Raw genomic sequence first — 22,282 nt, forward strand, 5'->3', positions numbered from 1 at the left:
TGTCTGATTGGTCTGTCTCAGAGACACACTCTCAGAGCTCCACCCACCCCCACCTCGGGACGATATAAATGCAGCGCTGGTGCCGGTCGGTCATCGTGAGCTTCTCGCGTTAAGTCGACGACGTCGTGGTTATGCTTGTGTCTCTTTTTCTTGCTCTTGGGTGATGAAAAGTTTCCTTTGTATGCAAAGTGGCTTGACCTTGTCTTCTGTGACGTACACCACGAGCCGCTCTCGTTGTCTGCCGACGTCGGTAGAATCCCGATTTTCTTCACGGGGTTTCCATATGTCGGCCCGAGGAGAGTCTTTCTGTTGGAGTCGATCAGACACAAGGACTCATGTTTTCATAACCATGCATAAACTGCTGTTTGCCTTATTTGCTGTCATCGCACATTACATTTTAATTATACTTTTTTTTTTTTGACTTTTTCATTCACTTGTCAAGGGACTAAAATTTGGAAATGATCAATGGACTACAAGCTCATATACAGTGGACCCCCGCTATTCGTGGAGATAGGGACTGCGGCGGACCGCATATAGTGAAGATTTGCATAGAATTGATGCCCATTGTAATTGCATTGGGGGAAAAACAAACACACACAGCATTCACAAAGGAATCCATTGTGGTGTTATTTGTTTATTATTGATTGTGGTATTTATTCACTAAGCATGCAGAGGGTCAGATTGACCCGTGAAGTATGTATATGATATACGGTACCATAGCTGACTAAAAGATACATTGAGCTCTGTATTTTTTGACTGTATCTTAATGTTGGCCATTATTAAAACATTTTTCGAGGTGGTAACCACTGTAATATACCATACCATACCGTACCGTACCGTAATGCATCATATCGTATCATATCATATCATGTCATATCACACCGTACACCATCCATCCATCCATTTTCCATACCGCTTATCCTCACTAGGGTTATACACGATGAATCATGATATTATCATGTAAAATACACAACTATGTATTTTTTGCCGTAATTGTGAGTCACAATAATGTGTCAGTGTATTTCCCGTTCAGATGTCATCAAGCGGTTGCTCTGAAGCTTTGTGTCCTCTCTTGAGCGTCAGTGACTGCGATGATGATGATGATGATGAGGATGATGAGGATGGGAAGCCTAGGATGTGACTTGTAAATATCTCCACGGATATCTCCTCTGGGATCACACTCTCCAGTGCGTATTCTTGGCTCACATCTAAAACAAAACAAAAAAAACACAAACAAACAAAAAATGATTTTGTATATGGAACTATAAATACCGTAGCTGTAGAAGTATTCATACATACTTTCAGATTTAGAGAAGTCGACCTCAGGACTTTCCTCCTCTTTCACTTCAAAGAGGCCTAACAGCGCAGTGAAACACTCTGCCAGCTCATCGTCTGTCATGGCTTCCCCTGTTTCAACATAACAACAATTTAATTCAATTCAAATATGATCAGAAAATTAAATGTGACAGCAACATATTGTCCTTGTTATCCATGCATCCAGCCATCCATTTTCTGAGCCGCATATCCTCACAAGGGAGGATAGGAGAAAACCCACACAGCCACGGGGAGAACATGCAAACTCCACACAGGTGGGGGCGGGGATTGAACCCCGGTCCTCAGAACTGTGAGCCAGACACTCTAACCAGTCACCCGCCGTGCCGCCTTCCAGAAAAACTATAGCGTAGCCTCTGCTGCTGAGGTGGACCTGCTTAAAAAAAAAAAAAAAAAAAAAAAGTGTGGAGCACATTCTAATTTTGTTGGTGCAGTCCTATTGTGACTGGGGGAGTTTCTGCAATCAGCAGCGTGCCCTCTGATGAGAACGAGGCAGTAATGTTAATGAATTTGCTTTTCATGGTAAATTCTGCTAATCAAAATGATGATGAGAAAGTGCGATATTTTTGTTTTTCAGTTCATATGTTAATGAGTAGGTTGTGCGTTATTTAGTAGGCTAGTCCTTGGTTCATTGACAATGACACAAGATGACAGGACTGTACTTTTTTTTATTATTATTCTAGAGTGGAGGAGATCCCTTCCATTGTGACGTAAATGGAAAAAGACAAATAAGGCAAAACAAAGGAGAAAATGGTGGAGTGCGGTGTTTCTGTCTATTGTAACGTTAGGGTGCTCCCAGCTTCATTGCGAATGATGTAAGACGACAGGAGCATACTTTTTTTTACTCTAGGGTGGAGGGATCCCGCACATGGCAAATTTCCACTGAAAAAGCGAAAAAAAACTGCGCAGTTGGCTATTTGTATGTTGGTAGGCTACTTCACAGTTTATTGTGAATGACGCAAGACGACAGCACCGTACCATGTTTGATTTTTGGTTGAGGAGGGGGATCACGTCCATTGCGAATGAAACGACAAAAATTCCACAAACAAATGTGAAAATGAGGGTTGTGGTATTTTTGTCTGTTTAGTAGGCTACTTCTTTGTGACAGCAAAAAGACCAATTCCGATTGACAAAAAAATTGAGAACGAATGTTAATGAGTATGCAACTTTCTGGTTCATAACCTAAGACGACAGGACTGCAGCATGAGGTCTGGTCTCCTGATCAGTGCACCAAAAGACTAATCTCCATGGCAACCCGGCCAGACGACCAGCAAATGGGCCAGTTCAATATCAAGTCATGATACTAGCCCACAAACTGTCTCAAACCCTCGCATCACCTTTGCGATGAAGGGACCCCGAGTGCCTAATTGCATGATTTTTGTTTGTTTATGTTCGTGGGCTACTTCCTGGTTCATTAACTATGATGTAACTCAACAGGACCGTACCATTATTGGCTCTAGGGTGAAGGGATCCCTTCCATCGTGACACAAATGACAAAAAAAATGTATACTTATATTCTGAGTAGGGTACTTTCTGCTTCATGACACAATATGACAGACTAGATTATTGTATTGTATACCTCGGACTTGCAGGAGCTCCAGCATCCGGTCTCTATGCAGAATGGGCAGCCCCGCGGGGCCGACAGCATCGCCGAGGACCTCAAAGGCTGTGGCCAGCTCATCTGCCGAGATGCCAAAAGCAGGCCGGTGGTTGACGTACAGTTTGATCAACTCCTCCAGGTTGATGTCCGTGATGTACTCTCCCGTTTCTGCGTACTGGCCCAACTTCACCTCGTTCAGCATGTTTTCAACCTGCCCAAAATAATACAATGAATGAAACTTCCAGACCAACCCATGATAGGTGAAAATCCATGATAAAAACACTTTTTTCAAGATAGTTTTTAACCACTCACATATGCTTTAGACACATTTAAACTTATTTCAACACACGCAAAATGATTGCACACATTAGGGGCCGTATCCTCCCGTTCGTGCGCGAGTCTTTTTTTTTTTTTTTTACATGCCTGGCTTGTGCACCTTCTACCTCCGTGGATTCTCTTCTAATGACTTAAATAATTTGCACTGCGTTCCATAAAAACATAATACAACATAAGAAGAGAGAATGTAAAGAAATGCATTGGTTTTATAAAAGTGTAATTCCTATACATACTGTGGTGTGACTTTAAGGGACGCGGCATAGTGAATGACTTCAGGAGGTGAAGTTGGTTAGTCTGCACGTGAGGATCTGGCCGTGAGTTGTGGCCGACAGCGGCTCCTTGCGAGTTCTCAATTATGTATTTGACTTGTTTGTTCCGTTCAACAAATGGCTGAAAGCGACTGTAGCTCTCCTTGGCAACACGTGAGGGCATTAGAGTACCTTAATGTACCTTTTCTCACTTCACTGAAGAGGTGCCGTATGTGAACTTGCTCGCAACACCAAGCAAAGGCTGTAAATGGAAAAACTCACGAGTTGGGGGGCAACCTTACACTGTAAAAACCCATAAATAAATAAAAATTTAAGCAACAACGATATTGCGACAAACCACTGTAGAAAATGTGTTCTGCATCAGAATCTGTCCTTGTAAAATGTGGCGCGTACCTCTTGTTCAGTAGGGAAGTAAGCCAAAGCCCGCATCAGGGAAGGCAATTCTGTCAGAGGGATTTTGGGAGAGAGCTGACGTGTCTCCATAGAATCCAGGCCTTGATTGTGAATTTGGCAGTAATAGAAGAAGTCCTCGATTTCCTATGGCACAGAACATCAGAGGCAGAATGGACAAATCCTGCTGTATGCATAGATCCTATTGTAAATTACTCTGCCATTGCCAGCCCTAACTGCTATACTGTACTGTTACACCGTTAAAACACCTAATTCGTGGAATGTCACACTCACCCTGTAGAATTCTCCATTCCTGCCTCCCTCTAAAAGAGTATAATACGGTGTCAGCTCCTTTCCTCCCAAAGCCGCTGCTCCCTCCAGGGCACTGCACTCACCGGAAAGAGCCAAAACGGCCTTACAATTCATGGAGTACAATCGACTATACAATAGACAATAAACTCACTGGGCCACGTTATTAGGTACTCACACACACACAGTCCAGAGATCAGATAGCAGAGCTGGATCACAAAATGGCTAAACATGCGTAGCACTCAAGAAGCTAACTTTTTCCCATGATGTCTCTCGCTAGCGGCTACGGCGGCTCGTTCGGTATGTTTCCTGCACTCGGGTCGGATCGAGGCCGTTTCATATTCACACCGCAAATGAGCCACACGGTCAGTTTGGAAGCGGACCGAGACCACCTCAAAAAGGAGCGGTTGTTTGGTGCGCACCAGGATTCGCTTGTGTGTATGTACACCTGCACAAAAGGTCCAGACGAAGGGGGAAACAAACTCTGGTTCGTTTAAAGTGGACCAAATGCGGGAGGTGTGAATACTGTACACCATAAAAAATGAAATACGGCCCCTTAGACCAAACGTTTGTCCACCCCAGAGGAGGAACTCCACGTGTGTGTGCATGTTACTTTTTCTTTGGGGTAGTGTGGGTTTTTTGTGACACCACCATACAAGGTTACCAGTGACGAAACATGAACATTTCTAAGGATGTCGACTACTATGCCTTTCCGTGACTCTTCCAGTCTCCGTTTCAACCCGCTGCTGACACGCTGTTACTTGAGGCTCAATAGCCACTTCCCTCTGAGAACATCCTAAAATTTCTTGAAATAAAGTCGGTTGCATGCGAAGGTTACCTGTGACTTATCTGCCACGACAGGACAGTGCAGTCAGATCCCCCTGCGGTGAAAACAAAGAGTCCGTCGTGGGAGTAGGCGAAGGCCGACACGCCGGTCGGATGGCAGACCACCGCTTGGGACTTGTAGGGGTTGCCGTCCAGAGGCAGGATCTGCAAGCCAACCTGGAGGAAGTGCGAGCAAGTCTTACTCAGTCTTGCGTGATGAAAAGTTCCGTATGTATGCAAAGTGGATTGACCTTGTCGTCTGTGACGTACGCCATGTAATACGAGCCGCTCGCGTTGTCTGCAGACGTCGGTAGAATCCCGATTTTCTTAACGGGGCTTCCGTATGATGGCCCGAGGAGAGTCTTTCTGTTGGAGTCGATCAGACACAAGGACTCAGGTTTTCAGAACGCTGCATAAACTGCTGTTTGCCTTCTTTGCTGTCATCTGACATTACACTTTTATTATTTGTTGTGTTTGATTTATTTATTACCTTTTTAATTCACCTGTCAAGGGACTAAAATTCTGAAATGATCAATGTGTTATGATCAGTGCCCGTAGTCTCCTCTGAAGCGCGTGGGCGGCGCTCTGTTCCTCTCTTTCCCTCCTTCTCCAGCGCTGATCCCCTCCTCACCTCCTCACCTGGTTCCCATTTCCACTCATCACAGCCTGGACTTAAGCCTGGCAGTGCCCGTGTTCCAGCGCCAGAGTATTCTCGCACCTCTGTGCTGCACCGGCCGACTCTTTGTTGTTGATTTTGCTTGTGGAAGATGACTTGATGACTTGGGCATGCACTTACCCTTACCCTTACCCTCACCCTCTTGTTTTCTCCTCCTCCTCCAGTGTCTCCTGCTAGGCAACCACACCGCCAAGCTCACTCACCTGCTCACGCTCCAGCCACCTGCACGTTCCCTGCTCATACGGACCAAACCCACGCCTTGGAATTCTAGACCTCGCGCTACCCCCAATAAAGTCCCTATCTCAGTCTGCTTTTGGGTCCAGTATAAAACCATTTGGTTTCATACCGTCACAGAATACTCTGGCCAGCATGGACCCAGCAACTCCAGAAGCGTTGAGGGAAGCGCTTGTTCACCAAGGCGCCCACATCGGAGGACAGGATAAAATTCTCCAGGAAATCATTGACTCAATCAGCACCCTCACACAGCAAGTATCTCTCAGTGTGTGCACCTTGGCAACCCCCACCTCACCAAACACTCCTCCTGAGCCCGCTAACCCCAACCAACTCCCCCTCCCCTACAAAGAACCCCCCCTCCTGAGCCTTACTCTGGGGATCTAGGTTCTTGGAGCCAGTTTATGTTAAACTGTTTTCTAGTTTTTGATCTGCAGCCGCTTATTTATCCCACTGACAAAGCTAAGATTGATTTTGTAATTAACCTCCTGCAAGGTAGAGCTGCTCAATGGGCATAATTCCTCCCCTTTGTTAGTCTCATTTGACTTGTTTTACGCCAAGCTCAAAAATTTTTTTAGACCACCCCGTTAAGGGCAGGGAAGCCTCTCGGCGGCCCCTGGGCCTTACTCAGGGCTCCAACTCCGTAGCCTCTTACTCTCAATTTTCGGATTCTAGTTGTGGGATGAGGTGGGCCTGATGGGGACTTTTGCCAAGGGGCTGTCCGAACAGCTCAAAGACGAATTAGCGGCTAGAGACTTGTCCCCCTCCACCACCTGTGTGTACATTAATGAGGGGGGAAAAAAAAATTGTAAATTATTTTAGCAAATGGCTGCAATATAACAAAGAGTGAAAAATTTAAGTGTGTGTGTGTGTATGTATGTGTGTGTGTGTATATATATGTATATATATATATATATATATATATATATATATATATATATATATATATATATATATATATATATTTTAACACCTGAAATTTGTGAATAAGTGGGGATAAACTGCCACTAAGTGTTTTCTGGGTTGGTTCCCCCTGGGGAATTCTATTCCATTATAAAATGTACCATGATTTGGTTGAAATTCCATCCATCCATCCATTTTCCGTACCGCTTATCCTCACTAGGGTCACGGCATGCTGGAGCCTATCCCTGCTTACACCCTGAACTGGTGGCCAGCCAATTGCATATCAATAAACAACCATTCGCACCCACATTCACACCTACAGGCAATTTAGAGTTCTCAATTAACCTACCCACGCAGGCACGGGAGAGCATGTAAACTCCACACAGGCGAGGCCGAGTTTGAGCTCGGTTCCTCAGAACTATAAGGCAGATGTGGTAACCAGTCGTCTACCGTGTCGCCCTTTGTTGAAATTATTTAATTTAAATATTTTGAAATATTTGTTTTATTTTAGACTTGAATTTCCCATCTGCGGAATCAAAAAAAAAAATTTTTTTTTATCTTAATCTTAATACAGAGCAGTGATTCCATTGCAGGAAGAAAAACAAAGTCTTATTCCCTATGATAATAGTGGTGATGTTTGTTACCTGCACGTCTTGGAGGTACTGTTGAAAAGCTTCATCTTGTATTGGTCTGAGGCGACCACCAGTAACTCCTCAGCACTAAGAGGCGGGTACCAGGTCATGCACTTGGGCACCGCACTCTGCTCAAGGCGCTTGGAGCCCAGAATGACCAGCTGGCCCACGTTGCTCCTCTCCACGTCGTACTCCACCTGTTATTTCCAGGAGGTGAGTTCTGGACAACCAGGGGCATATGTGACACAACGCGCTTACATCAGTGATTCGTGGTCCGTGGACCCGGAAGTGAAGCTATTCGGCCGAGGAGCGGGAATACAACGGTTGCGAAATGCGACGCCGAATTGAGGAGAGAGAGAGAAAAGAGAGAAATGGTGAAAGTGTGGTAGCATTTCAAAGTGAAATGCAAGGTGAGCACCCAGGGGCGTGCAGAGAGTTTATTTTTCATTGTGGAAACTACAGGTATGAATACAAATGTTTAATTTGTATGTATAATTAATAAATGAACAAACATTTTAAATTATATGCATATCATTGTTTTATTTTACTTTTTTAACAAAAAATACTTAGAGCACTTTACCCAAATGCATTCTGAAAATTTTGCATTTTACGAAACTGTTTTATTAGATTTTTATTTTTTTTTACAGTCAAGAAATTAACCAATTGCAGACTTACCAGCAGACGGTCCACACCCAGCGTGAACAGTCTGGGCTTGGCGCTGTCCCGGTGCACCCCAAACAGGAGGTCCGTAATGGGCTTGTAGTGGGAGCGGTACCTGCCCAAGTATATCCACAGAGGTGGCTGCATGCGGAACAACGTCACCGCCTTCCCCACATCCTGGTGGGGACAACTTGACTCATTATCTTCACTGGAGTATTAGATATCTCCATTTAGACTATTTCTTTGGACAAAAGGTTGTTGAAATGTAGAGGTGGGCATAACCATCAGTCAGTTCCAGAGATGAGAATAAATGTGAAATGAAATGAGAGATGAGATTATGTGTGAGTTGAAATGCGATTATTACGTGCCGAATGAGGGATTAGATGAGTTCTATAGCTGTTGATGGCAGTGAATGAGTTTTAAATGTGAGATGACGTGAGATGTCACATGAGATGACATTACATGTTAGATGAGAAATGTCGTTCAATGTGAGGCGATATTGGATGGCAAATGATCCGACGTTACAAGTGCTATAAAAAATTAGATTAAATCTGAGCTAATATGACAGGTGAGATGATATTAGAAGTGCAATGAGATATTTAATTAAATATGAGATGATAGGAAATGATGTGAGATGACATTACAAGTGCGATGGGAGATGATCAAATAGGATTACATGAGGTAATACATGAGATTACTTTAGAGCAAGAGATGGATTAAGACATTAGAGGAGAGACTATTATGTGAAATGAGAGGCAAAACATGAGAATAATGTAACGAGATTATATGAGGAGAGAGAGAGGGATGAGATGAGGGATTAAAATTGATGGAATTACATGTGAAATGAGATGCGAGACGAGAACAAATGAGATGACATTTTAGATGATTTGAGACGAGAGATGTGATGTGAGATAATATTTGCTACAATGAGATGAGAGCGAAGATTACATGTGTTAGGAGAGAAATGAATTGACAGATTATTTGACCTATGAGATTTCATGTGAAATGACAGATTAGAAGAGAGATCAGGTTAACGTGAGATGAAAATGTTGATTACATGTGAATTCAGATGCGGGAGATGAAAATAAATGTGAGCTGAAATAAGAGATGTGATTAAATGAGATGATTTGAAACAAGAGATGTGACGTGAGGTAGCCATATATGATGCAATGAAATAAAAAATGAGATTACATCAATTGAGAGAGAAATGAAATGAGGGATTATGTGAGGGATGAGACAAGGATTGGAAAGGATTGGAGACGCAGTACCATAAAATGGGAGATTAGACTACATGAGATGGGATCGCCTGAGGTGACTGAGAGATGACAAAAGGGATGAGATGAGATTACATGTGAAATGAGCGATCGGAAGACGGGAGATGATCCGTTAGGCCAAAGGCTTGTCGTACATGCCCATAAACAACACAACTTACTACAGTGGCAAGGTAGTTGGAGTCATGTGAAAAACTCATGTGGCTGATGCTGTCTGGGGGGTAATCGAAACACTCCTTGGGATCGCTTTGTAAAGTGTCGACATCCAGAAAGTGAACGGCTCCGCTTGCAAAACCCACCGCCAGGTAACGTCCTGCTCAGGAACAAACATGTCGGCATCCAATCCAAATCCACATTTTAGATCCAGATTGGGCCTGACGGTAAACGTTCAAACGGCTTTCGATGGTCACCTTGTGGGTCAATGGTGACACACTGGATCTCTTTCTCTAAAACGGTCCTGCGGATGGTCCGCTTCCGCTGGTAGTCCCAAACCTTTAAAATGCCGCTCTGGTTGCCCATGACTACGACAGGCTGTTTGGGATGGCAGGCCACGGCGTGGAGAGGGTCGCAGTTCTCCTGCAACAGGACCCGCCACGTGCCTTTTTCCACGTTCACGTGAACGACCGTGGAGGTTGATGAGGACACTACAAGGTTCCTGCACAGAAATGAGATTACATGGGATGAGAGAAGAGATTGGATGAGCGATTAGAAGAGAGATGATATTAAATGTGAAATTCGACGAAAAAAAACATCTAATATGCAGTGAGAGATGCACAAAATGAGAATGGAATGATATGCGAGCCGAGGGGGAGGAGATTACGTGTGAGATGAGATATGAAATGAAAGATGAAATGAAATGAGATAGGAAATTAATTTATGAGATGAGGGCGATTTAATGAGGGATTACAAGAGATGAGATTAAATCAGAGATTACAACAAAATAGGAGACTGCTAAATGAGCAAATGAGATGATATTACATGAGGGATGAGATAGACTGTAAAACGAGAGATCAGATTATTAAATATTCAACACAAATCTCAACAAATTACATGAGATGATATTCAATACCATGATCTGACATTAAATGTGAAATTATATTTCATGTGTAGAGATGAGATTAAATGTGAAATCAGGGATGAGACCATAAATGAGATTGCAGTACATGTGAAATGAGAGAGAAAAATGATATGAGCTCACACATGAAATATGAGATGAGATGACATCTGAAATGAGATATTAGATACGAGGACATTACATGTGAAATGAGACGCTAAATTAGATTAGGTGAAAAATAAGGGATTAGTCGATAGACGATATTACATGTGAATGGAGAGATTAGATGACCTTGACATGACATGAAATGGGAGATTATCTGATATGACATGAAACGAGATGATAAACTAAAATAAGAAAATAGAGATTAAATGTGAAAGGAGGGATAAAATGAGGTGAGATTTTATGTGATATAGGAGATGAGACAATAGATGAGATTACATGCGAACTGAGAAAAAAACAAATGTGATCACATGAAATGTGAGATCAGATAACGTGAAATAAACCATTAGATGACACATGAGATTACATGAGAGGTAAAGGGATATTACGTGTGAAATAAGTGATGATATGAGAAAGAGTATGTGGTTGCACAATTGCAATGTTGGACATTTACCTCCCAAGTACTGGCTTGTTATCCACAGAGGCGTCTTCCAGATATTCTCTTGCAAACTCTTTAGAAAAGGAAATAGAGACAATGGGGTCCAGGTTCAACTGGGTGAACCAGGTCAGGAGCAGCATGTTTTCATCGTAAAAGTTGATGTGGCCTCGTGTGTCCCCGGTGACAATGCAGCTGTCATATGAAAGAAACAAATTCAACTGGAGAATGCAATTTCTATTCAAAAATAAAATAAAAATGCCATCTAAATGCTAAAGAGCTCACGATGAACTGAAATGCTGTTAATTACGTGAAACGTAGAGATGTGAGACTTGGAAAATGTAATAATACTGAATTATAGTAATACATCATGAAAATTGCTAATATTAGTCAGAGCGATGAGGATTTCACATTTCACACTGTATTTATATTCGATTTCAAATGAGAATTGTTCAAATGCTAACATATTAATCGTAGGTATGCTAACATATAGCAAAAACGTAACCTGAGAATTCATAGATCATTTTACACTTGAAACTATGTGAGTCCCAGGATGCACATGTCTGGAAACAATGAGTCCCAGCCCTGGAACAATGAGTCCCTGCAATTTATCATCACGGAATACAGATACAGTAATCCTCCGCTGTATCACGGCTCTTGGTTCGCTGATTTTTATTGCAGTTGTTACTCTATTTTGGGGGGGATTTTGGACAATTGGATTTGTCACGTGGAGGTTTTAAGTTGTGTTGTCTTTGTTGCGACTTCATATCAATTCGACACACCAGCTCGTTGGAGTTAGCGGGATGACTGACAGGTACGCAACCGGCCAACAAGAGGGAGCGTGGGAGGGTCTCGTTCCGCCCTTCTCTATCTCTGATTGGTTTTGAGACCAAATGGATTTTGTGTGTCTGCTTTCAAGTCACATTTCTTCCTCAAATGGCCGTGCGTACAGGTGGACCGGCTCTCTTTATTTTATTTTCAGCAGCACCATTCAGGAGTTAGAGCAGATGCGACCAAATTAGTTGCACTCCAGAGCCCTGTCTTATCAAAAATAAATAAATAAAATCATACGCCGAATTTCCAGCACCACGCCAGAATATTATAATCCATAGCATCGCATCCTCGAACGCAGATTCATTTTAGTTTATGCGTCCCGACTCGTTTTCGTGCGTCTCAGACGCGGGACGCACATCAAACGACATCCCTGAGAATGGCAAGCAAATACAGACCCTTTCTAAAAAATGTGAATATCATGAAAAAGTTTGTCTATCTCCATAATGCCATTCAAAAAGTTAAACTTTCATAGATTATAGATTCAGGGCCCACAATTGAAACAATTTCAAGTATTTATTTGTTTATTTTTACATAATTTGGGCTTCCAGCTCATAAAACCCCCAAAATCAGGAATTCCAAAAAGTAGAATACCGTGAGCCCAAATTTTGCACGCCATAAATGTTTTAAACTGAGTGTCAAACACTAATCATGTACTAAACTCAAAGGCACAGGTTTCCCCAGGTGTCATTAAATTGCTTCGGTTTGGTTCAATTGTCTCAGTTGGGTTCAATATGAGGAAGACTGCAGACTTGACAACTGGACAGAAGACCATCATTGATACCCTGTGATAGGGTTGATAGGATGGGTAAGCCACAAAAGATCATAGCTAAGGAGGCTGGCGGTTCAGAGTGCTGTGTGCAAGCATATCAATGGAAAGTTTAGTGGAAGGACAAAATGTGGCAGGAGAAGATGGACCAGCAAAAGAGATGACCGTGGGCTTCAGTGGATTATCAAAAACCACCACATTCAGACGCATCCGAGAGACGGGCTACAACTATCAGGGTTCCCCAGGTCAAGCCACTTCTGAGCCTGAGCCAACGTAGGAAGCGTCTCAACTGGGCCCAGGAGAAGAAGGACTGGACTTGGCCAGTGGTCCGAGGTCTTCTTTTCCGATGAAACTAAAGTGTGCCTTACATGCGGGAATCAAGGTGCAAGGGTTTGGAGGAAGACGGGTGAAGAACAGAACTCAAGCTGCTTGAGGTCCAGTGTGAAATATCCACAGTCAGTCATGATTTGGGGTGCGATGTCCAGTGTACGTGTTGGTAAACTCTGCTTTCTTAAATCCAAAGTCACCGCAGCAGTCTACCAGAATGTTTTAGAGCAAATGATTCCTTTTGCTGAGGATCTGTATGGAGATGCAGATTTCATCTTCCAGCAGGACCTGGCCCTTGCCCATAGCGCCAGAAGCACCAAAACCTGGTTTGATGCCCATGCCATCACAGTGCTTGACTGGCCAGCCATCTCCATCATCTGTGGAAACCTGCTTCGTTTTCCTCCTGAGATGTGCGGAGAAAGACCATCGCCAAAGACCAGCTGATCTACGGTCGTGAGTAGCACAACAATGGTTGTCAGAATGTACAAGATTAGTGCCTTACAAGTCTGGGGAAAATAGTATCTTCATCACAAATCCCAACTTTGCGCTCTCTCGCTATGACTCAACCCATTCCACACGTGCATTTTTATTCCAACCACACACGATGTCCTCCTCCCTTTTCGTAGGCCTACTTTCTGTCTATTACCATTATTCGTGTTTCCTTTTTGGAGTTAAACCCCTCCATATTGTTTCCCTATAGATATAATGAAATGTTCTATAAAATATCCACTACTTGTGTTTTTGAGTTGAATAGTGAAGCCGCTGTCATCGAGAACTCATATTTCATAAATGTAGCAGGCTTCTAGATTATGAGACTGATCGAGGTTTTCCGTCCCTTTTTCCTCAATTTTCGACATCTAAAAAGAGACGTGGCACTCCTTTAAGAGACAGAAATAGTTTGATTTTAATGTTAAACGTATGCCAGACTAAACCGGAAGTGAACACAAGCGTTACCTTCCGACTAATCTCGTTTCCAAATGAATTACGTTTTTATCCAAAACCAATATACGCTACATAGGCCTCATATGAGCTGAACATTTTGAGGTGGAATGGTTGAAATCGGGTAAGAAATGTGGAAGGATTGGTAAAAATTGTAACGCTTCTGCTTTAATTTGGGAATTTTGTATAGGGACATTTTAAATATTGGAAAAAGTGGAAAGCTGGATAATATGAAAAATATTTCAATGGATGTCCTGAATGAGCTGAACAGTCAATGTTAGAATAGGATGAACATTTTGAAGTTGGAATGGTTTGAATCGTTTAAGCAAAGTTTTAGGTAGACAAATAGTGACGGAATAATACAAATATTTTGGGGGGCTGGCTCACAATACCTTGAATGTATCAAATAAAAAGACGAGTACGTACTTGTCTACCACAGCCAGCGCGGTGATGGGATGCTCCTGCAGAGAGATGATCTTCACTCGGTCTCGGCTCAGCCTTTGGTTAGAGGCCAGGTCCTGCGTGAGCTCCCAGACCATAATGACGCCCGCGCTCGACGGGGTAATTATTCGGAGCTCTCGCCAGTGGAAAACGGACGGTCTCAGAGGCCCGCCGGCCATTTTGAGGATTTCGCAGAACTCAGGCGTGGATTGAGGGAAGAGAGACGCGTTCAGTTCCAGGGTGGCCGCGTCACCCAGCTAATGAGGATAAACAGGGGAAAATTCATATACTGTGCATAAATAACAAATGAATGTATAAAAATAATAGTGAGTATATTAACATTTTTAAATATGTAAAAAAGTGTCTACAAAATACATAAAACAATTCAGACTATATATTCTTTAAAAGTAGAATAATAATACAAATGACATTAAAATTGTAATGATACAAGGGATAAAAATCATAAAAATGTCTCACAAATTATAGATCTCTCTTCAAAATTTTAAATACGGAAAGAAAACTATTTTAAAAACAATAAAATACAATTAATCCATGAATATACAAAAAAATCAATATATAATAATATAGAGGAAAATGTATAACAAATAATTGCTTAAACAATTATGAACATATATTTAAAAGCATAAATGTACAAAATACAGAGTAAAAAGATTTTTTTTAAATCAATAAAAAGGGTGAGAAGCTCGGTCATCCGGGAGGATCTCAGAGTAGAGCCGCTGCTCCTCCGCATCGAGAGGAGCCAGATGAGGTGGCTGGGGCATCTGATTCGGATGCATCCCGGACGCCTCCCCGGTGAGGTGTTCCGGGCACGTCCCACCGGGAGGAGACCCCGGGGACGACCCAGGACACGTCGGAGAGACTACGTCCTTCGGCTGGGCCTGGGAACGCCTCGGGATCCCCCCCGGAAGAGCTGGATGAAGTGGCTGGGGAGAGGGAAGTCTGGGCGTCCCTGCTAAAGCTACTGCCCCCGCGATCCGACCCGGATAAGCGGTAGAAAATGGATGGATGGATGGATCAATAAAATGAAAAATTTTAGAATGTTTAAATACATAACATACAGCATATAAAGGGGAAATCTTATAAGTGAATATATTATAAATGAATACAGAAATTAGATTTTGTCTGTTTGTTTGTCTATTAACTCCTATATATATAGGGGTAAAACGAGAAACAAATGACTACTATATACAGTACTGTATATCATAAAATGTCAACAAAAAGTAAAAAATAATAATAATAAATATTTGATGATGAAAATATTCATCACATATAAAAATGGAAAAAATAATGAGCATGATCTAATAAAACAAAATGACACAGTGTAAATAATTACCTTAATAACCTTGAGGGGAACATATTGCAAACTTCTCTGTGCCTGAAAAAGATCAACTGTTTAATACAAGAAACACTTTGTACTGTAGAATTCTTGAAAAAACAGTTCCATTTGAGTTTTATAACATACTCCCATGGCCACTCTTCTTTGAAAAATCTTTTTTTTTTAGAAATGTACGGCGGACCAGATCAAACGTGGCACTACTCACCGTGCTGTAAAACAACACTTGGCTTTCACTGCTGCTCAGCAACTGAGTGCTATTTTTTGGGTTAAAAATTATGTGATTCTGGAAAACAAGTAAATATAGGAGCATGTTTTTGTCTTATTTGCCTGAATGCAAAATTGTGTGCAAGGTGATGATTTTGCTTTAACTCTACTTACTTGATAACCATACTCAGGGCTGAGCTCGGTGAGCCACAGCGCTTCATTGGAGTCGTTGGTCCAATCCCAGATACACACACACTGTGGACAAACAGCACTGATCACTGAAAGTAAAAATCTATTAATGCTAATACTACGCACCATTAAATGAAATGGTTTTGCTCTTCATTCATTTTTCATTCATTTCCCAGGAGACAGGGCCAGTCCGCCCGGAGAGGTAGAGTAGCGGGCAACAACTATAACTCACCTGCTCTCTTTCCTTTCCGAGTGTCACCAGCTGTTTAGCGTCCCCCGAAAACCCAATGGCAATGACTCCCCCGTCAGGATGGCAGTCGAACAACGTATGAACAGGAATGCTGTAACATTCCAAACGTATCAACAGAAGCACAATTGTATGTACAGTGTTCCGCACTATATGACAGATTTTTTTGGGGTTTTTCACAGGTTTTCACAGTATACAGACAAGTCGAAGTGGAGGAATGCGCGCCTTCAGCGTAGTACCACATCGTGCCACAACGTGCCACGCGGCACTGAGGTCGACTCGAAGACATGCAGCATGATTAACAGCAAGCAGAAGCAAGCACCCTTCTTTGGGAGAAAGGGCCTCCCATTTGGAGTTTATTTGATACTTTTGCATTGGAACTGCAAAAGGTTTTTAACCTGAACATCAGGTTGTGCTTTTATTGTGGACAAGATGAACACCTGTCCTGTGCGACCAAAAGACCCGGCTCATTAATGAAGAGCACTCTGGTGAGCCTTATTTCGCTCGCTCTCCCTTCCGTTTCACTCTCTCGGCTATCTCAAATCACAATCTGAATACTCTGCCGCTTCACATTCTTGTGGATTCTGGAGCAGAGGACGACAACATTTCTTGTCGTGTGCCATCATCCACGACCAACGATTTGGCCCTACGATAGCCCTACGACGGCAAAATTCAAAGTCATGTTTGATTTTTTGGGCGGGGATATCTTCCGTGTAGTGTGACCTATCAACGACAACTCTCTTACAGCGCACCTTGACGTCGACCAATGAGATTGCGTATTGTGACCGGCGCATCGCCTCCCGTGCGTGCCGTTGTCAACATTTATTCACGTGCACGAACCAATGTTTACCGAAGCTTTAGAGCATGATTCGACATAATGCTGGCATGTTTGAGTACAACCGTTAGTGGTAGCACTAGCTTGCTAGGCTACATAATTATTCTTTTTTGCCTGCTTGCGAGCCATATTGTATTACAACTACGTGAACATACCTCAAGCAATCCTTGAATGAACATCCACTCCCAAGCACCGGTGACGACCACCACACCTTTTTTCTCATTTTGTTCTTTTATCCCCCGGCACAATACATTGGCGTGGCGCATTGTTGTTGTCGTCGCCATGGTAACGAGTGTACCCGGTCATGTAGACCGGTGACACTTTCTCTGGTTCCGCCTTTCCGACAGTGTTTGATTTGACAAGATAAAGCCCAGTGATCATAAATGACGGGATGCGGTGGTCTCGGGATACATGTCGTGTAGTGTTGCCACTGACTACGGCAAGATTAGATGGCAGTAGTCTGACATTGCAATTGTGAAAGACCAAATTTGTTTTGTAGTCTGATCCAGTCATAAGTCATAGAAGCTGTAGATGGTAGCATAATTTTTCCAGTGACTCACCGCACTATTCCCCTTGTGCTCACCATCTCAGGGAATCATCATGAATCCATTCAACTGTGCGTCGTCATCTCTCCCTTGCATCATGCCATTCTAGGTCTCCCCTGGCTAAACCACCATAATCCGCTGATTGACTAGTCTTCGGGCTCTTGCGGTAGAGCACTTACTGTCACTCAGTATGCCTTGGGTCTGCACTACTGCAAATACATTCATTCAAGAAACCACTTGCTACCCCAGAACCCCTTGACCTCTATAAAGTGGTCTCAGTGTATCACGATTTAGCCACTGTTTTCAGTAAAGAATTGGCCCACGCCTGGACCCCCCCACCGCCCTTACGGCTGTGTCATAGACCTCCTCCCAGGGGCCACCCTACCCACCAGCAAATTGTCCCATCCGTCTCTACCTGAAAGAGAGGCCATGGAAATCTACATTTCAGACTCAGATTTCTGCTGAGGCTCCTGAAGAACAAGCTGTATGTTAAACCAGATATGTCCATGTCTCCTCTGTGAACTTCCTGGGCTACATAATTGCCCAAGGTCATCTCATGCCTGACCCAATTAAGCTCGAGGCTGTCGCCAATTGGCCAATACCCAGCATCCACAAGGAGCTCCAACGGTTCCTGGGCTTCGCCAATTTTTACTGCCATTTCATCCGTGACTACAGTAATGTAGCAGTCCCCTTGACTCGACTTACCTCCACCAAGGCCCCTTTCTGTTGGACCCAGGATGGCGGCAGGGCTTTCACCAAGCTTTAGCCGATTGTTTGTTCTCCTGATAGCTTGTTCTCACTCAAGTCCTTCAATGGGGTCATTCCTCCAAATTAACTTGTCATCTTGGAGTTCATATAACCCTAAATTTCCTCTGTCAGTGTTTCTGGTGGCCCAGCACAGCCCAGGATACCAGAACGTTTGTGGCAGCTTCCTCTGTCTGTGCCTGAGGAAAAGCCTCCCATGCGCCATCTGCTGGTCTGCCGTGCCCCCTTTGCATTCCTACCCGTCCTTGGTCTCATATAGCTGTAGATTTTGTTTCGGGGCTACCTCAATAAGAAGGTAATACTGTCGTTATCACTATTATTGATCGCTTCTCCAAGTTTTTCCATTATGTCCCCCTTTCCAAGTTACCTTCAGCCCTTGAAACCTCCAACATTCACGTTAGCCATGTATTGAAGCTTTACGGAATCTTTCAATATACTGTTGCAGATCATGGTTGAGAAGTTTCCTCCCAAACCTGGAGGGAGATTTGTAAGACTGTGGGAGCAGCAGCCAACCTTTCCTTGGGTTTCCATCTCCCGACCAACGGCCAAACGGAACGTGCCAAGCAGGATTTGGAGGCTACCTCCCCTGGGTAGAATCACTATCATGGATTTCCACTGAGCAGGGGTGGGTCTAGAACATATACCCGCGATAAACGGGGGTTCACTGAAGCATGTTGTAAATATGTACGATGTTACTACCCAGAGTATGAATCCCACAGTATGACTGTGCTTTTCTCGTTCTGGTCCGCCGTCGCGATCCAGCGTCGGTCTTCGCTGACACACATGCACGAAATGGGGGAGCAGTGACCCTGAAAAGTATCATATCAACTTGGAATTTGATGTGGTAAATATTATTTTGACATAAGTCTTTCTATTTGTACCTGGAGTATGTGCTGGGAGTTGGTGGTGTGGTTGTAAACGATCGCGACGTGAGCTCCGGCATACAGGAACACCAGCTGACTGTGGTCTTGCAGAACGTACACCGGAAGAGAGGAATTCACCCCAGAGACCCAATCAAGTGACTGGATAGATGGATGGAGCGCACACTTGAGCATATATTAAATACATTTCACTCTTCATATAGTGGTACCTTGATTTCTGAGTTTGAGCTATTCTGTGATCAAGCTCCTATCTTATTTTATATATCAAATCGATGTTACCCATTCAAATGAACTGAAATGGCATTAATCTGTTCCAGGCCCCCATAAAACACCACCGTTTTTTAATAACACATTTTTCAACATGGAAAAGAGGACTGCATCCTATAAAACATAATAAAATACAATAAAAGAATGGGAGGAAATAAACTGGCATGTGGTTGGCTGGTTAGTCAACGTGTGAGCATCAGGGCATGTGTTGTGGCCTACACCAGCTACTTGTGAGTTAATTTGTGTGTTTGACAGTTTGCATCGACGACTGTGGCTCGCTTTGCCCACATGGGAGGGCATTATAGTAGATGAATTGCTCCACTTTTTTCCCCCCCACTTCACGCCAGCGCTGGTGTATCCGAAGCTCGCTCGTACCTCAGATTTTGGCTTGCAACGCAAAGCAAAAAAAAATAAGCAAGTGATGCTCGTAACTTGAAACAATTCAAAGTTGGGGTACTCGCAAGTCAAGGCACCACTGGATTTACATTTACCTACCAATGCATGCATTCTACTGTGCGTGGTCTCCTGTGCGAAAAGGGTTTCTCTGGTGGCAGTGTAGACTTGAGACTCCCTGCTTAGCCTTAGTTTGTCAGTGTCGCTCGGATAACGTTTTGGGGTGGGCTCGGGACCCTGTGCTTCAGCCATTGTGCCTGCCAGACACCATTAATTAAAAGCTTTCGAGTCACTGGAGGATTAAAAAAAAAAAACTACTACTGGGTTGTTGCCCTTGCAACTCTGTCAGTAGACTGGCCTGTTTCCTGCTCTCTCTTCTACACGCTTGGTGCAATTTGTAAGGAGGGACAAACTGAACACTCATTGAGTGACTGGGGTTTGTGAAGCTGGGTAGTAGTAATGTTCTTCACTCCTTTGCAGATTCGTCACGTGATTTGGGGTGAGACAGTAGTTCTGAAAGTGTGGTACAGTTAAAAAGTTTGAGAACCACTGGTGTAGACTGTTCAAAAAGTCAAGTAAATATTGACTCTATTCTCCAAAAATATGTAGGGTAGTAAACGGATTTAGGTTGGCGAAAGTTGTTGGGTTAGAAGCATGTTTTTCTCGAAAAGTTCGAAATAATCCTTGTTCTTTGACGTAATACATTTCCGTAAATGAATATGTTTGTGACACCCAACATTTGGCGTATATTTTATGCAAATCAACACATCAATTACACTAGATAAAAACGTACTGTTATATTTATCCTTCTGAGGGCTCCCAAGCTTGTATAGCAATTTATTGCTGACAACTGTAACTGGTCTAAATCACCTGGTTACCGCATTACAGCTCCGACGCATAAAGATGACCGCCCTCGTCGTTATAAAGGCTCAAGTAATCGTTGACTTGAGAGGTTTCTTGAGAGAGCAATATTATATCCTCCATAATAACATTTCAGTGCCGAGGTCTGAAACTCTAAATGTTTTTGTCTCATCGTTGCCTGGCAACTGTCTCGCCATACACTATACACAGTGATGAATCATTTCAAACTAAAGGTGTAGTAGGTTCAAACTTGAATCTAAATGGCCCAAATCACCTTTAACCGTAATTAAACACGATTAATGTATATTATATATTATTTGACCACGAGAATTTGGGAAATCAAAAGAGAGTCATTGGTAATAGTGTTGCTATAAGACTTTATTCTGAAACTCATAATTCGGTCATGACCGGTGTAGTGTGCCTTTGTGACTTCCGGCCGATCTCTCCTTAAAAAACAAACGTGAAAAAAATATTATCATTATTCATTATTCTCATCATAACTTATTTTCCTCAATATTCATCACTTTTTTTAATTAACAAGACTTTATTTTTTTTTAAATTATATTGTCATTTACAACTTCAAATGTTCACAAATAAATGCCACTTCCTTCCACTTCCTTCAATATTATACCTTTATTCTCATTCTCTTACGACAGCGACTATTTATTTTTTTTCTTGATTGTTTGCATTAAAGGAGCTTGTGTTTTGCAGCTCCTTTTTCTCTCTTGGCTGCCTCTCGTCAACACCGCTGCAAGATGGCGTCCGTGCGGCCTCATGTACACAGATATGTATGTGGGTATGACTTAAGTGCCCACGGTAACGCTAAGCTCGGGAGGTCGAAGTCGTCAGCTGATTCCATGCGTCTGGAAAGTAAGAATCCATCAAATCAAGGATCATAACATTGCGGCTCTCCAGTTTCGATGCCTAAAGTCAGTCGACCCCGAAGTCAGTCGACCCCGAAGAAGAATGTTGCGAAAACCAACGAAGAAGAGCGCTCACGAAGACGTGTTTGTGCCCACCGTCGGCAGAAAACAAAATGTTTGTCTTAACTTTAACCTTAAATTAATGACCTGTCACCTCAGTGCAACACTAGGAATAAGATTACCGTATTTTCACGACCATAAGGCGCACTTAAAAGTCTTCAATTTTCTCCAAAATGGACGGGGCGCCTTATAATGCCTTATGTGTGCATCGAGTTCCAAAATATGTAAATGTTGTGTGACTTTTTTTTTAGTATCTGTACTAATTTAAGTACAAAGTGGGAATATTCATATATATCTTTGTCTGTCCTTGAATTTATGTTTTTGGACTGTTTTGGTTTTCTTTTCAAAGGGTAAGCTTGGAA

General features: G+C 42.8%; 1 protein-coding gene across 3 annotated transcripts; it reads right to left on the reverse strand.

Annotated features, from left to right (window-relative positions):
• Positions 1 to 657: 657 nt before the first annotated feature.
• Positions 658 to 21,065, reverse strand: cfap251 (cilia and flagella associated protein 251). Of its 3 annotated transcripts, XM_061673532.1 has the most exons (21): positions 20,947 to 21,065; positions 20,179 to 20,333; positions 19,417 to 19,557; positions 19,235 to 19,344; positions 16,376 to 16,484; positions 16,129 to 16,209; positions 15,956 to 16,033; positions 15,748 to 15,789; positions 14,379 to 14,650; positions 11,105 to 11,281; positions 9,845 to 10,089; positions 9,596 to 9,747; positions 8,179 to 8,340; positions 7,516 to 7,700; positions 5,313 to 5,427; positions 5,075 to 5,238; positions 4,222 to 4,312; positions 3,931 to 4,074; positions 2,912 to 3,143; positions 1,300 to 1,407; positions 658 to 1,208 (listed from the first exon to the last, which is right to left on the reverse strand). In XM_061673532.1, exons 2-21 carry the CDS (start codon positions 20,326 to 20,328, stop codon positions 1,030 to 1,032), a joined length of 2,937 nt encoding a protein of 978 aa, XP_061529516.1. In that variant the 5' UTR covers positions 20,329 to 20,333; positions 20,947 to 21,065; the 3' UTR covers positions 658 to 1,029. The 3 variants fall into 3 exon arrangements, 2 of the variants coding, with proteins under 2 accessions (XP_061529516.1, XP_061529517.1); XR_009768369.1 differs by lacking the exons at positions 658 to 1,208; positions 1,300 to 1,407 and adding an exon at positions 3,502 to 3,778 and having other exon boundaries at positions 3,065 to 3,143; XM_061673533.1 differs by lacking the exons at positions 658 to 1,208; positions 1,300 to 1,407 and adding an exon at positions 3,719 to 3,778 and having other exon boundaries at positions 3,068 to 3,143.
• Between the last annotated feature and the right edge of the window lie 1,217 nt (positions 21,066 to 22,282).

Source organism: Phycodurus eques, chromosome 3 (assembly GCF_024500275.1).
Source record: "Phycodurus eques isolate BA_2022a chromosome 3, UOR_Pequ_1.1, whole genome shotgun sequence".
Taxonomy (NCBI): Eukaryota; Metazoa; Chordata; class Actinopteri; order Syngnathiformes; family Syngnathidae; genus Phycodurus; species Phycodurus eques.

Bases quoted from the DNA above. Each gene is read 5' to 3' on its own strand.
- cfap251 (XM_061673532.1), bottom strand. From the start codon at position 20,328: ATGGCTGAAGCACAGGGTCCCGAGCCCACCCCAAAACGTTATCCGAGC. The intron at 19,345-19,416 runs GTACAAATAGAA...GATACTTTTCAG, and splicing joins ACTCCCAGCACATACTCCAG to GGTCACTGCTCCCCCATTTC. The intron at 4,075-4,221 runs GTGAGTGTGACA...TCTGTGCCATAG, and splicing joins GGAATGGAGAATTCTACAGG to GAAATCGAGGACTTCTTCTA.